The sequence below is a fragment of the Helobdella robusta genome, assembly GCF_000326865.2.
Source record: "Helobdella robusta unplaced genomic scaffold HELROscaffold_8, whole genome shotgun sequence".
NCBI lineage: Eukaryota > Metazoa > Annelida > Clitellata > Rhynchobdellida > Glossiphoniidae > Helobdella > Helobdella robusta.
In genome coordinates, this window is record NW_008705459.1 from 2,302,191 (window position 1) to 2,315,927 (window position 13,737).

A 13,737-nucleotide genomic window follows, 5' to 3' on the forward strand; every position below is an offset into this window, starting at 1 on the left:
TAATTTTACTTGATTTTATTGTGCTTTTTTCATTTTCCTCGATTCGTTTTTAATTTTTTAACGTTTTATTAAAATCTTAAAAACATTTTTCATTTGGTTATTAAAAACTTAAAAACATTTTTCATTTGGTTGAAAAAATTTTATTTTGAAAAAAATTACTAATTGAAAATATAGAATGCTTCTTCATTTTGCGGATATATAGAAAGATTCACTAATTTGATACCTAAACTGAATTGATTTAATAGTTATATTTCAAACTCCCTTCAAAGCGCATACACACAGATATATTACTTATATCATATTATTACTCCATATAATATTTATTGATATATAGATTCAGAAAATTAATAACAAAAGTAAAAAAAAGATGACGAATGCATATTTACAATGTAACAAATGAGAAATTACGTGAAATGAAAAGAATCAACTTATATAAAAATATTAACGTCTATTGTTTCATGTTAAATTTTTTTATTTATTTTTTTTTGAAAATAAACGAATAAAAATAAGGTAAATAAACAAACAAATGAATAAATTAATAAATAATACTTCATAAAAAAATTTCAAAATATTTACCATTAGTAACAACAATTTATCATTCAATATGAAAATATAGGAAATATGTACAAGTAGAGACATTTCAATTTTTCAACAATATACAAATACATATATAACGTTGAATTTAATTGAATAAAAGTTTATTATATATCTAGCGTTATTGACAAATAGGCTTTTGTTACATATATAATATATTTATACGTAATAAAATTTAGCTATAATTAATTAATTATATATATATAATATATAGGATTGCTAAATGTATAATGGAGAAAATTGAATAAAATATTATACAAAAAAGTTATTAGCGGTGGGTGCGTCTAAATTAATTTGTTGTGGTAGCGGATAATTTTTTTGGGTATTTAGAGCGGAAACTCCGAGCTTGAATCGCTGGGTCATCACTTTGTCGGGGTGTAGAGCAGTGTGGCTGTTGTGGTTGCTGCTAGTCGTCGATGGGCGAGCTGTGCAAAAGTTTGGGTAACTTGTTGTGTGGGAAGCCGATTGGTTGTTGTTGTTGTTGTGGTTGCTGTGGTTTAGTTGGCTCATGTTGATTGGTTGATGGTTGTCGTTGTTCATCAGCTGGTTCATGCTGATTGGATGGTTGGTCGATAGATTCAGCTGCGACGACGTTGACAGCAATAGATTTTGTTTTGATGAAAAATCTTTGTTGTGTTGTTGTTGTTGGTGGTGTTGTTGTTGTTGTGACTGAGGTGGTTTTTTAGAATTTGCAAGCGTGTTGTTGTGATTTGAATGGCTGTTTCTGTTTGAATTCGGTAAATAACCATTAGCGTGTTGGGAGATTGGCCTGGCCGACTGCTGGTGCGTTTGATGCTGCTGTTTTTGACGTTGTTGTAGCTCAACAAAATGGTCAACACTGTCACAATCTTCCTGACCGCTATCGGCTCCTCGATGTCGTAACTTTTGAATTTCATTCAGAAGAAAGAACTGGTGAGATGGTGAGGTGATACCGCAAGAGGTGAGGAGGGCTGGGTCTTCCAGCTGAAGGATGGCGGGAAGGTTCGTGTACCCCTTTGACTGCAAGAGGCCCCAGTACATGGCCAGGTATGGATACTCACTGACCACGGTGTTGCATTGCTGGGGTCCAACTGGCGGTAGTCCCACGTTGTTGTTGTTCGGAATTTTCGCTATCGAAGTTGTTGTGTGCTGTTGCAAGCTGTTGTCAAATGTTATGCCCAGGTTTGAGTTGTTGCTGTTTGAGGTGGTTGTGAGAGTGTGGTAAGATGATAAAAGATCATGATTAAAATTTAAATGAACTTCTCTTAAATGTTATTTTATTTGAAAAACAAAACTGTTTAAAATAAATTCACATCAAATAGAAAAAAAAGCTAAATTACGTGTCTAATTTTCAGTAATTATTTAAATAATCAAATAATCACAAAAGTGATAGATAGTGATGACAACTAAACGAAAAAACATTTAACAACAGCCAACAACAACAACAACAAAACAACAACACACGTTTAGACGACATTTTCTCCGAGATCGGGGGTTGCCGTTTGGCTACCTATGACGAAACCGAAATACCCCTCGACGCCATTCCATCATAAGTAATTTATTTGGCTAATTTTTACGCAGGACGCCCTTCCTTACGCAACCACAGTTATAAGCGGTGGGCCTAGCCTTTGATGATCCAACATCACTCACAAGGCAGTGAGGGTCAGTTTAATGTCATAACCAGGACATATGTCATAACCAGGACATAACAGCCAGCAACAACAAACAGAAACTTACTTCAGAGCAGTAACAGAGTTATGGAGAACTTGATTACGCGATGGTTCGACTGAAAAGATTTGTTCAAGTAGAGTTTCAATGACTCGCTTAATGTTGTTAAAGTCAGGCCTTGTGTTCTTGTCCAGTCTCCAACATTGCAACATCAGCTGGTACATTGCTGGTGGACAGTCGTCCTGTGTGTTTGTGTGTATGTTTGTAAGTTTGTGTTTGTGTGTGTTTGTGTGTGAAAGTAAGTGTACGTGTGTGGGTGAGGGAGAATATAACTGGGTCGTATGTGTTTCTATTTGCACCTGTGTTCAGGCGAACACAGGTGCAAATCTATATTTAGCATTGTTTACTTGGTTCACGAATTGCTGTTTACGTTGTTTTTTCCATTCTCTATTAGTATTTTTGAATGTTAATTTCAAGAAAGTAACTAATATATCAATAATCAGCCAATTGAACAGCCGACAACTCGACCGACTAATCAATATAGACCGACTGATCAATAGACCGACTGACGACCGACTGACGACCGACTGACGACCGACTGAAGACCGAACCAACCGACGGATCAGAGAGACACATTCCACTGGTGACAGCCTTGACCACTTCATCGTCCATCCAGCCACAGTAGGGATCTTCACCTCTGGACATCATCTGCCAGATGACAACACCGAACATCCACACATCTGATTTGCAACTGGTTCGCTCTTTGCACAGTACCTCGGGTGCCATCCATCTTATCAGATCTTCCGGAACCTATTATTGTGTATGTATGTTTGTTCGTGTTCATTTGTTGTTGTGTTTGTTGTCCTGTTCGTCAGTGTTGTTTGTTGTGATTTGTCGGTGTGATATTAATTTTAGTAACTGCGAAAATTCCCAAAAATCTCACAAAATTTTGGAAACTTGTGTCCAGTATATCGAAGGTGCTGTCAGGCGTGCAAATGCATTGAAAGGAACCGATCTTACATCTCAAACTCGAGTTCACGAATATATTGCTCGTCGTTAAGATCTGAAAAATTTTGAAACTCTTAACCCTACGTTAAATCACAAAATGTTGTACAAACTCAAGCCAAAATGAATGAAATATTAAAATAACTTTTTGGCAACTTTAAAAAATTAATTTTATTTTTGTATTTTCCAGAGAACATTGCAAGGAAAAGATTAAATAACTATTTTTATGTAAGTTAATTAAATTGTTTAATTGAAAAGTTTTAGCTTTAGGTACAGTAATGCGATAAAATAGAATAATATAGTTTTTATAAATTTCATATGTAAGTAAAAAAGTGAATAAATAACTTCAAAACTTTTTTTTCAATTACATTAATATTAAGCATAACTAGCTAATTAACATAATTAATTCAGCATAATTAATTAGATGCTAATTATATGAGTAAAACAACTGTTGGTACCTGGTGTATGATGCCTCTCTCGTGCAAGTAGCTCATACCACTGACGATGTCCTGCGACATGTTCACCAGTCGATGCAATGTTAGATCTATAGGCGAGGTCTTTTTCTGATAAATTTGTAATAATTTGGTTCAATATTATTTACTTTATTAAAATATGTGTTTAATTAATTGACTGGTATAATTGATATATTAAATTTTTTCGTTATTTTTTGTTGAAATTTTTCTTTTTTTTGTTCCGTTATTTGTTCAATTTTTTTTGTTTGCTAGTTCACGCCTTACATTCAATCATTCATACGCCATCCATTAAGTATTTTTCTTAGGATATTTAAAGATGAGCTTGTCTGCCGTTAACACACCCAACCTCTACCTGCACTTCCTTCTCATTCATTCATTTTTTCACAGATGCTAACGTATTGTGGCACAAAACATCAACAAATACCGACAAACAGCAAGTAATAACGAACAAACAACAACTAACCACAAAACAATAACAAACAATGAACAATAGCTAAAACTAACAACAACAAACAAGCAACAGACAATAGCCAAAACAAACAGCAACATCAAATCATGAAGAGCGCAAACAAAGAAACCTTGAGGAAATCCCTGAGACAGGCGTGTGCCATGTATTCATAGACGATTGTTGTCTGGGGCGCCATAAAGAACCCCTCCGTCTTAATGATGTTAGCATGGTTCAATCGATTCAGCACCCCCACGGCCACTCTCACATCGGCCTTTCGACCTCTAAAGTTTGCGTCAGATTTTATGGTTTCTATGGTGACGGAACGGTCCATTCGTTTGTCAGGGGTGCTCAGGAGACCACTGTATAGTTCACCGGACCATGCTGCGTGGGCATTCATTATTAATAAGAGCCATATTGTTCTGTTTTGTGTTGTGATGTTTTATATTTCAATGTTGTTCGCGTCTAAATTAAATTTGGATCTGGTGGTTTGGAATTAATAATGGAACGTGAACTGTTATAAATAATAAATAACGTATCATGCTTGTCCTTAAGTTGAAGAAATCATAAACCACGAATCACATCCATACCGCCATTCGTGCGTGGGTCGATGCAACAGTTCGAATGCAAGTTGGTGTATGAAAATGTGACTTTGTAATATGAAACAAGTGAGAAGAAATATAATTTGCGGGGCTAGATACTTTTGTTCAGCAGCTTGCCAACTGTGAGATAGGATGGGTGAATTTCAAGTGATTTCAATGAGAGCATGGTGGCCTCGCTGTCGATCGAAAGTGGGTCTGCGTAGATGTGAAAACTCTCTCCAGATTTCAACGTGGCTGGTGGTGGTGGTTGGTGGTGGTTGGTTGTGGTTGGTAGTAGTTAGTGGTGGTTGGTGGTGGTTGTGGTGTGGTGTTTTTTAGAGGTGTTGCTGATAATGTTCATGTGTGATATTTAATATTTTTGGATAAGGTTGTTGTTGGATTTTATGCTGGTATAATTATGTTCGTACGACACCTTAAAAAATGTAAGAACTACACATCAAACTTACATAAACTCAAAGTAATTAATATTTAAAAGAGAAAAAAAAGCGAAATAAAACAAACAAAATGGGATAAAAACGAATACTAACATTGAGAGGATGTGGTGTTGTTTTGGACTTGAGGAAATGTTTTGTTCATGGTTGCTGTAACGCACATTCATTAAAAGTTGACATTCAGTTTAGCTTATAAATTCAAGACAAATGATTTTTATACTTTACAATCCCTTAACAAAAATTCGAAGTTTGGTGTGAAGATAATGCTCTGAAAGAATATAAAGATGACTAAGAGAGTGTTGAGAGTTGAAAATTTGTATAATTAATACCGGCGAAAGCAATAAAAAAACGATTAAAATTTCAAATTATAAATTAAGTGTAACCCGACTCCAACCGTTGACATATTTAAGGATATCACAATCGCTAGTTGAATTATTACAACTTGCTGGCTTTCGCAATTTTCTTCAAAAACAAAAACAAAAGTTATTCACATCAATAAAAATATTTTTTCGCAGAAAAAAAGCTAATTTACGATTTTAAGTAATAATTTAAGTTGATGTTAAGAACGCACCTAAGGTAGAACAGTGTGATGACGATGATGATGATGACGAGAAGTACAACCCCCCCTATGACCCCACCCAAGATGCCCCCCAACAAACCCATGCTCATGCTCTGCTGGCTCGTGTTCGTGTGCCCTACGTGTAGAAAAATAAAATGAAATACATTACAATATTAATTCAAAACTTATGAGTATGTTATTTTGAAAAATTTATAAAAACAAACCATTATCATAAAAATTTTAATGTATACATTTGTGTATACAGTTGACGACTAGAAATTAATGCTGTTCCAACTTAAACAGTGTTGAAACAAATTTCTTAATGAGTCTAGATATATATAGATATACATTCCAAAAAAATTTAAACAGAAAAACAAACATAAGAAAGAAGCAGTGGACTAGAAAGAAATGCTGAAAAAGGTCAAAAGGTGACGTGTTAGAGGCAAATATTTAATTAGACCGACCTTGAATTTTTGCGTAAACAGGGGAGCTGTACTCCGACCATTCATCGCCGTTCAAACCACGGACCTGTGTTCATGTGTGTGTTTGTGTGTAACTGTGAGTACGTTTGCATGCGAGTGTGCATGTACGTATCTGTTTGTATATTTGCATGTGTGTGTGTGTGTGTGTGTGTGTGTGTGTGTGTGTGTGTGTGTGTGATTGTGGTGTGTGTGTGATTGTGCGCGTGCGTCAATTTTGTGTGCGTGTGTGTAAATGTGACTGTTGTCATGATGTTTAGACTTTGTATACACTTATCATTATATTAATCAATTCTAGAATTTTTAAATGAAGAATATTATTATGAAATAAATACATGCTAGAATTAAATGGCGAACAACAGATTGAACGTTACAGCAGAAAAGTTAAACAAATATATTTCACGTTCAGTAATTGCAAAATAACTTCTTTCCTAACGGGTTAGTTATACTGATTGCGTGTGAATTATTATCATAGCAACAATACAAATTGCAGCCATTTGTTTCAAGGAGTTGTGGAGAGAGAGAAAGAAAGGAAGAGAAGCGAGATTCAATATCAATTATGACATAAGCTTGTAATGCTTCGTGAGTTATGAGCAGTCAGCAATTTTTCTTCATTATCTTCTTACACCTAGATCATATTTTTCTTTCCTTTCTTTTCTGAAAGGTCAAACAAACTCATTGTTTCTTAGATTTTTTTCTAATTTAACGTTTCAGACAAATAAAAACGTAACAGAATTCTTTGGGCTTCAAAAGAGTAAAATATTTAAATAAATCTAAATAAAATGTTACAATAAACTTTAGAAATGTTTAAAATTTACCCTAAAGGAATAAGTTTGACCGGGGTTTAAATTGGCGACGGAGGCATTAAGGACATCAGACACGAGGATTCTCTGACGCTCCACGCCTAACTCGTCATTCAAGACGACTTGATAAGACCTGAAGGCTACCTCGCTATCCCAGGCTAATTGAACGACATCGTCTATAACGCTCGCCACAGACAGTTTAATCAACGTCGACGGCGTTTCCATGCCTGTTATGTCCATTGATTGATTGATTGATTGATTGATTAATTGATTGATTGATTGATTGATTAATTGATTGATTGATTGATTGATTGATTGATTGATTGATTGATTGATTGATTGATTGATTGATTGATTGATTGATTGATTGGTTGGTTGGTTGGTTGGTTGGTTGGTTGGTTGGTTGGTTGGTTGGTTGGTTGGTTGGTTGGTTGGTTGGTTGGTTGGTTGGTTGGTTGGTTTGTTGGTTTGTTGATTGATCAATTATTGGTGTAATTAAAGCGTTAACTGAACTTATTTTAATACTTCAATGAGAGTTCGTGTTCGTTTTTATGCAATGCTAAAGAAATTAAGATACCTAATGACTTTCAATTTAATTAAAAAATGTTTATTTCTGTTTTAAGTTGCTGAAATTAAGTTTCAAAATAACGTTAATCAGAGGTTGAAAGATTGCGCTGTCTTGAAATTTCTAATTTCTTACCTTTAATTCACAACAATTTGCAGTAAAAAATTAACAAAACCATTAATCTGTATAAAAATGAATTTAAGTTAAATTAACAAACCAGAACTAGTGGTGAAGAACGAGATGAAGACGGACGATGCATCATACGTTATTTTATCACTCTCATCCCGAATTTTCACAGTAACTTTATATTCTCTAGAGCCGATCAAATTCGTTATATACAACCTGCCGATATTATGAATGCTACGGTGTAAATTTCCTTTCTCTATTTTATATCATACCACACAACATTTTATAGACATACTGAAAGAGATATATTTACTCTATATATTTTATCACATAAGAGTTTCAATAAGGCTAGGGTATAATATTTTACATAAATAATATCGCATAAAGCGAAGCTAGGATATATTTACGACATAATAAAGCAGCTGGTACTAACAGGTTGAATGTAGATTGTTTTTCCTGATAGTATCGAACATTGCTATCACATGTTGAACATTCTACGACGAAACTGAATGGCTCGCTGGTCTCCTCCGAGGTTTGAGCCTGCCACGTTAGGGCTGCTGACGTTTGTGAAATGTTGTAGAGGGAGAGGTTCTTCAGTGACGGGATTATTTCTGGACATTTAACAATTTTTTTAGGGTTTTGTTTTGTTACGGTAATGTTATAATTAAAATTAGGAATATGAAATTTTTTTAGTTTATTGCTGTCAAAATAAAATGATATTAATTAATTATTTATTTAAAATTTAGAATTTTTTCCTCTTTTGTGTAGATGATTTGATGATGACGAGACAAAAAAAAGAGAAACAGCGTTGACGTCGATACGATTCGTGACGTAAATAATTCTGAAGCGTTATAAAAACAATACGAACGGATTTTTTTGCAATAAAAAAACATGACTTTGCAAAATATTCATGATGCCTTCTAGGAAAATGATGATGACTTGGTCAAAGAAATAAAATATTCAGCAATAATTACCCCTGCCCAATACCAAAGTCGGGAAGGTTTTATTACAAAATTCACGACAACAATAAAAATAAAATAAAAATACAAACAAACAAACAAACAAAAACAACAAAACGAAAGTAACAAACAGAAACATTGGTTAACATAAATTTGTATTATGACCCCGAGAAAAACAGCAAGGAACACTACTCATATAGGTATTGTACCCGTACTGCACTGTACAATGGCAACAATAATTAAATTGGAAATATGTGAATAAAAAATGTACACTGACTTTGGCAAGGACTATCATAGGAAGAAGATGACGACGACGACGACGAAGATGAGGAAGAAGATGAGGAGGAGGAGGAAGAGGAGGAAGATGGTGATAAGGATGACGATCCCTTTCTTTCATACCCTGTTTTGCACGTACAAAAAGTTGAAGCTCCTGTTAATGCGTGACTGTTTGAGGGACATTTCCGGCATAAATCGTTTCCGCTCTGTGACTTGTAAGTGCCTCTGGCGCATTCTGTAGCGCGGAATAATATAATATAATTTGGGCTTTCAAAATCAGCTGGAGTAAAATTATTCAAACATAAAAATCTGTTTATTTCTAAATGTTTGAAAAATTTGTTTTTTTTAAATAATTTAATTAAAAGTGTTACGCACAGCTCACCAGCTGCGTTGATCAAACTCAAATATTCGCTCTGGGACGCGTGTTCAAGAACAAATTATGGTAACGATGGTAGTGGTAATATTATTATTATTATCATCACTATTATTACCTAAATTTTTTATAAAATGATTTAATTCAACAAAAAAATTTGAATGAGTTTCTTCAAATATGTGTAGCATGTTTTATTAAATAAGTGTGTTCTTTTTACAAAATATGTTACACGTGAAATTAAAAACGCTTCACAAAACTGACGGCAATAACAAAAATTTCAAATATTTAAGAGCACGATTTCGATTTTAAAATCGAAGTCGAAATTAGTTATTGTGCCTACGCTCGTGCTCAATAATTCTCAAATAAGTCTTTCAGTGTTATGTAAGTATTTTAAAAAAAATCGATTGAAGTGAGAAGAAAAAAAGACGGAAAATAATTTCAAGAATTATTTTGAAAAAGTTGTAAAAATAAAATCATAAATCCAAGATAAAGAAATAAAAACCTGTGCAGTTGTTGTGGCTGTTGTTTGGTTGGTACCCAGCTGAACAGTGGCAGCCCTGCGTGGCCGAATCAAACCAAACCCCGTTGGCCTGGCACAGCAACTTCACCACATTACTACTGGGTCGTCGACCGGTCGAGTCCACTGCAATTGCGTTGTCGATGCAAGCACCGTCGACTTCGATGACCGATGTCTTGTCGGAGCTCGTGAAAGTCTGCGGGTAGTTGCTGAAGTTGCGCAACTCAGCTGGACACGCTGTGTAGTAGACGCGGAGAGAATAAATGTTGATGCAAGGGTACATGTCCATGAATGCCAGTCTCAAACTTCTGTCATCGCTCTCAATTGTCGATGAATCGAGTTCAAGTATTTGAGAAATGTGATTATAAACAAAACTTTCCGCGGTCGATAAATTTGTCGGTCTAAATTTTTCGATTCTCCACAAGTTGTTGGGAGCGGAACTCTTCTGACTGGACCTGTCGAAGGCCATCTGAAAATACAGCACGCAATCTTCCTCGCTACATTTCGATACACCAAACACGACTTCGACAAACACGCTGTTTAGACCTCTCGGGACCTGGATGTTCGGAGTTACGATCCATTCGTGCGTCTCTGGCTTAAACATGCCTCCGCACGTTGTGTAGGCCTGGTTGTTCGTGCCATCCAATGCCGTGTAGGACAGCTCCACCCACTGTTTCGATTTAAAAATTTTGTTGGTTCACTCGGATGTTTAACTTTCATGATGTTATATTATTAAAGTTTATTAACTTTTTATGATGATCAAAATTCTTGAATGTGCGATTCAAGAGATGAATATTATTTGTTGTGCATCTCTTGATTAAGCACTATCAAATTATTTATAATCTTGCTTATTAATTGAAAATAATTGTCCAAAACTATCAGATTAACAAACAAAATTGCCAACTACACACACACGCACACACACACACGCACACAAACGAGAACACGCACACACGTACGCATACACACAAACACATACATATAATTACATACACACAAACACACACACACACATTTGTACATACATATGTACAGACATTTAAAAGCTATTAAAATTAAGAGTCAACATCATGGAGAAAAAAAGACAGTAGAATGTTAACATAGATATATGGAGAGGGACGGGAGTGCGGCGCATAAAGACTCATTGGTATTCCATTATTGTTGCTGTAAGAGGACTTCATGAAACTATTTACACGTACTTACTACTAGTTTGTGCATAAATACATATTACGATTGTCCCATACATACATATTGTGACGGTACTATACACGTACACGAGTAAAGTGTACAAAGTAATATGTATACATGTGTATATGCGCGTGTGTGTATGTATTGTGTATGTATGTATGTATGTGCATATGTGTATCGTATGTAAGTATATATGTGTGTATTGTTGTGTATGCGTGTGTATTAAAGTACGCAAACTAATATGAATACATGTGTATATGCGTGTGTATGTATGTGTATTTGTGTCTGTGTATTGTATGTATGTATGTTTGTGAGTGTGTTTGTGTGTGTGTTCAAGTGTAACGATGTAAATTAAATGGTTTGTAAAGCAAAATGGGTGATATTTTTCACGTGTTTTGCTTGAAATAATGTTTTGCCTCGCTGATTTTTTGTGTCTGTTGTTCACGCATAAATGATACATGCGTACGCACGTACGTACAATTTATTGTAGTTTATGTGTGACGTAATACGAAGATGATGAGGATGAATTGTTGGTTTTTTAATTTTTTCATTTGTCTGCTCTTTGTGTTGAAATTTTGTTTAGGAAAGTTTTTGGTTTTGAAAGTGGGAATTTCTATGGATGCATGTTTTTCCATTGCCACATGTAAGTAAATTATCAACAACAATAATAAAACGCTTCCATGCTCACAAACAAACATTTTCTAATTGGAAATAATCGCTTTGACAGTTTGTATACAATTGAATAAATAATGATATACCTATATTTATATAGTGACAATATTTATAAAAGCAAATTTTCATATTATTATTTTTATGAAAATTATTTCACATAAATATCAACACAAAATTGTTTGGGCAACATGCAACAAATATAAAATTTTATACACTACAAACATACATACAATTTGATACAACATACAAACATGAATACAATTTGATACAACAGGCAAACATTTGTATCAGAAAAAAAGAATCAATGCACGACTTGACAAGTGCCTGCTCAGTGCAAAATTGCACACAAAATAATTTTTCGTTTGTTTTTGATCCAGTTTTGGTACATATAATCCAACCAGCAAGTACAAAATTACAAAATGTACTTTATCACGTGATAATGAAGTCTCAAGATATTGGACGAGTACAAATGCACTAAACCCACCAGTACAGATGTACTTAAGTAGATGTTACTAAGCTTACTTTCACGTACGCACTTACTTGCACTGAACGAGGCCTGGTTTGATCGATTAAACAGGATTTCCTCCGCCTGTCCCAGGCGGTGTTCTTCCTTCATACTACTGTTATTATAACGCCGTTAATAAAAGTGCCATTCCATCGCCAACACTTAGGTCATCATCATCTCCTGCTAATAAAGTTCGTGATAATGTTAACAACAACAAGATGTTGGTAATAAAAGTCGAGAGGGTTACTGGGCATTTTTGTCATTTTTATTGCACCTTTTTTAATATGAGAATTCACCATTTCGAGATATTTCATTTCGTTAGTCGACTTCCTTCTCGCTCTCTGACACGGATGTTTTTAATGCTCATTCCTGCTTCTCACATATACTTCCACCTACTTATACCGTTTTCATCCACTTACTTTTTTCTCACTCTCTCACTCATTTTCCAACATTATAGATAATTTTTCCTAACATTAAATTTTTTCTGGCACCCAACCATTTCTCACTCTCTCTCACTTTTTATATCGCTCTCATGTCCACTGCTTCGTCACACTCCTTCATTTTGATCATCAACCCACACACAAACATACATGAAAAAACACGGGTCTACCCTCCAACAAGTCACAATCTCTCTTCAACTCTCCCACAAATTATTATCTCAACTCCAGCCGTACATTTTGGAATGTCAAACGTTGATGGCCGATCAGAAATAATATCAAAACCACTAGAACAAATTCATGCATGGGTGAATGCGTGCATCCATTCATTTATTCATTCAATCATTCAATCAATCATTCATTTATGTGTCCATTCATTTGTCAATTTATTCATTCATTCATTTATTTGTCCATTCATTCATTCATTCATTCATTTATTCATTCATTCGTCTATATATCAATTCATTCATTCATCTTTTATCTGCTCGCGCTTGTATTTGTTTTTCAGTTGCACTTTCGATTTATGCTTCTAGGCTTTTATCAATTTGTAGGTTTGTCTGTTTAAATGAATGAATGAAAGAATGAATGGTGGAAAAAAAGAATGAATGAATTAATGAATGAATGAATTAGTTAATCAATTGAACAAATGAACGAATAAATGATCGAATGAATAAACGAATGGATGAGCAGAAGAAATTAAATGTATTATTGAAAAAAAAGAAATGCGCAAACTAAGAACAAGAAAAAACAAAAAAAAAACAATAAATAAAAAATGGTCGTACCAAGAAATGGGTGAATGAAGAACGAGAGAACGAACAAACGAACGAACGAACGGAATGAGTAAATGAGGAACAAGAGAACGAACGAACGAACGAACGAACGAACCAGCCTATAAATGAATGCGCGATAGTTCGCATGTAATGGACTGCCTGCTAGACTGACATGAGCATGTTACCTACAATCTATCAAGTCCGTGACAAAATGACAAAATATTAATCGTAAATGACAAACATAACTATCAAACTAACATTTCTATCAGTGTATACAGATTTTTTTTTGGAGTTATTTATAAGTATAGGTG

At 34.6% G+C, this 13,737-nt stretch overlaps 1 protein-coding gene across 1 annotated transcript; it reads right to left on the reverse strand.

Moving 5' to 3' along the window:
• Positions 1 to 125: 125 nt before the first annotated feature.
• HELRODRAFT_189707 (hypothetical protein) lies at positions 126 to 8,176 on the reverse strand. Its single transcript, XM_009032108.1, has 13 exons — positions 8,162 to 8,176; positions 7,821 to 7,945; positions 7,054 to 7,265; positions 6,221 to 6,284; positions 5,769 to 5,892; positions 5,592 to 5,659; positions 5,294 to 5,347; positions 4,866 to 5,000; positions 4,298 to 4,548; positions 3,705 to 3,809; positions 2,899 to 3,051; positions 2,311 to 2,483; positions 126 to 1,768 (listed from the first exon to the last, which is right to left on the reverse strand). The coding sequence occupies exons 3-13, from the start codon at positions 7,261 to 7,263 to the stop codon at positions 847 to 849; spliced, it is 2,259 nt and encodes a 752-aa protein (XP_009030356.1). The 5' UTR covers positions 7,264 to 7,265; positions 7,821 to 7,945; positions 8,162 to 8,176; the 3' UTR covers positions 126 to 846.
• Between the last annotated feature and the right edge of the window lie 5,561 nt (positions 8,177 to 13,737).

What these genes read in the sequence shown, in the direction of transcription:
- HELRODRAFT_189707 (XM_009032108.1), bottom strand. Translation starts at nt 7,263, where the DNA reads ATGGAAACGCCGTCGACGTTGATTAAACTGTCTGTGGCGAGCGTTATA. An exon ending in ATCACACTGTTCTACCTTAG is followed by an intron (nt 5,660 to 5,768) that starts GTGCGTTCTTAA and finishes TTGTTTTTGAAG; the next exon opens with AAAATTGCGAAAGCCAGCAA. An exon ending in GCTGGATGGACGATGAAGTG is followed by an intron (nt 2,484 to 2,898) that starts GTCAAGGCTGTC and finishes ACAAACACACAG; the next exon opens with GACGACTGTCCACCAGCAAT.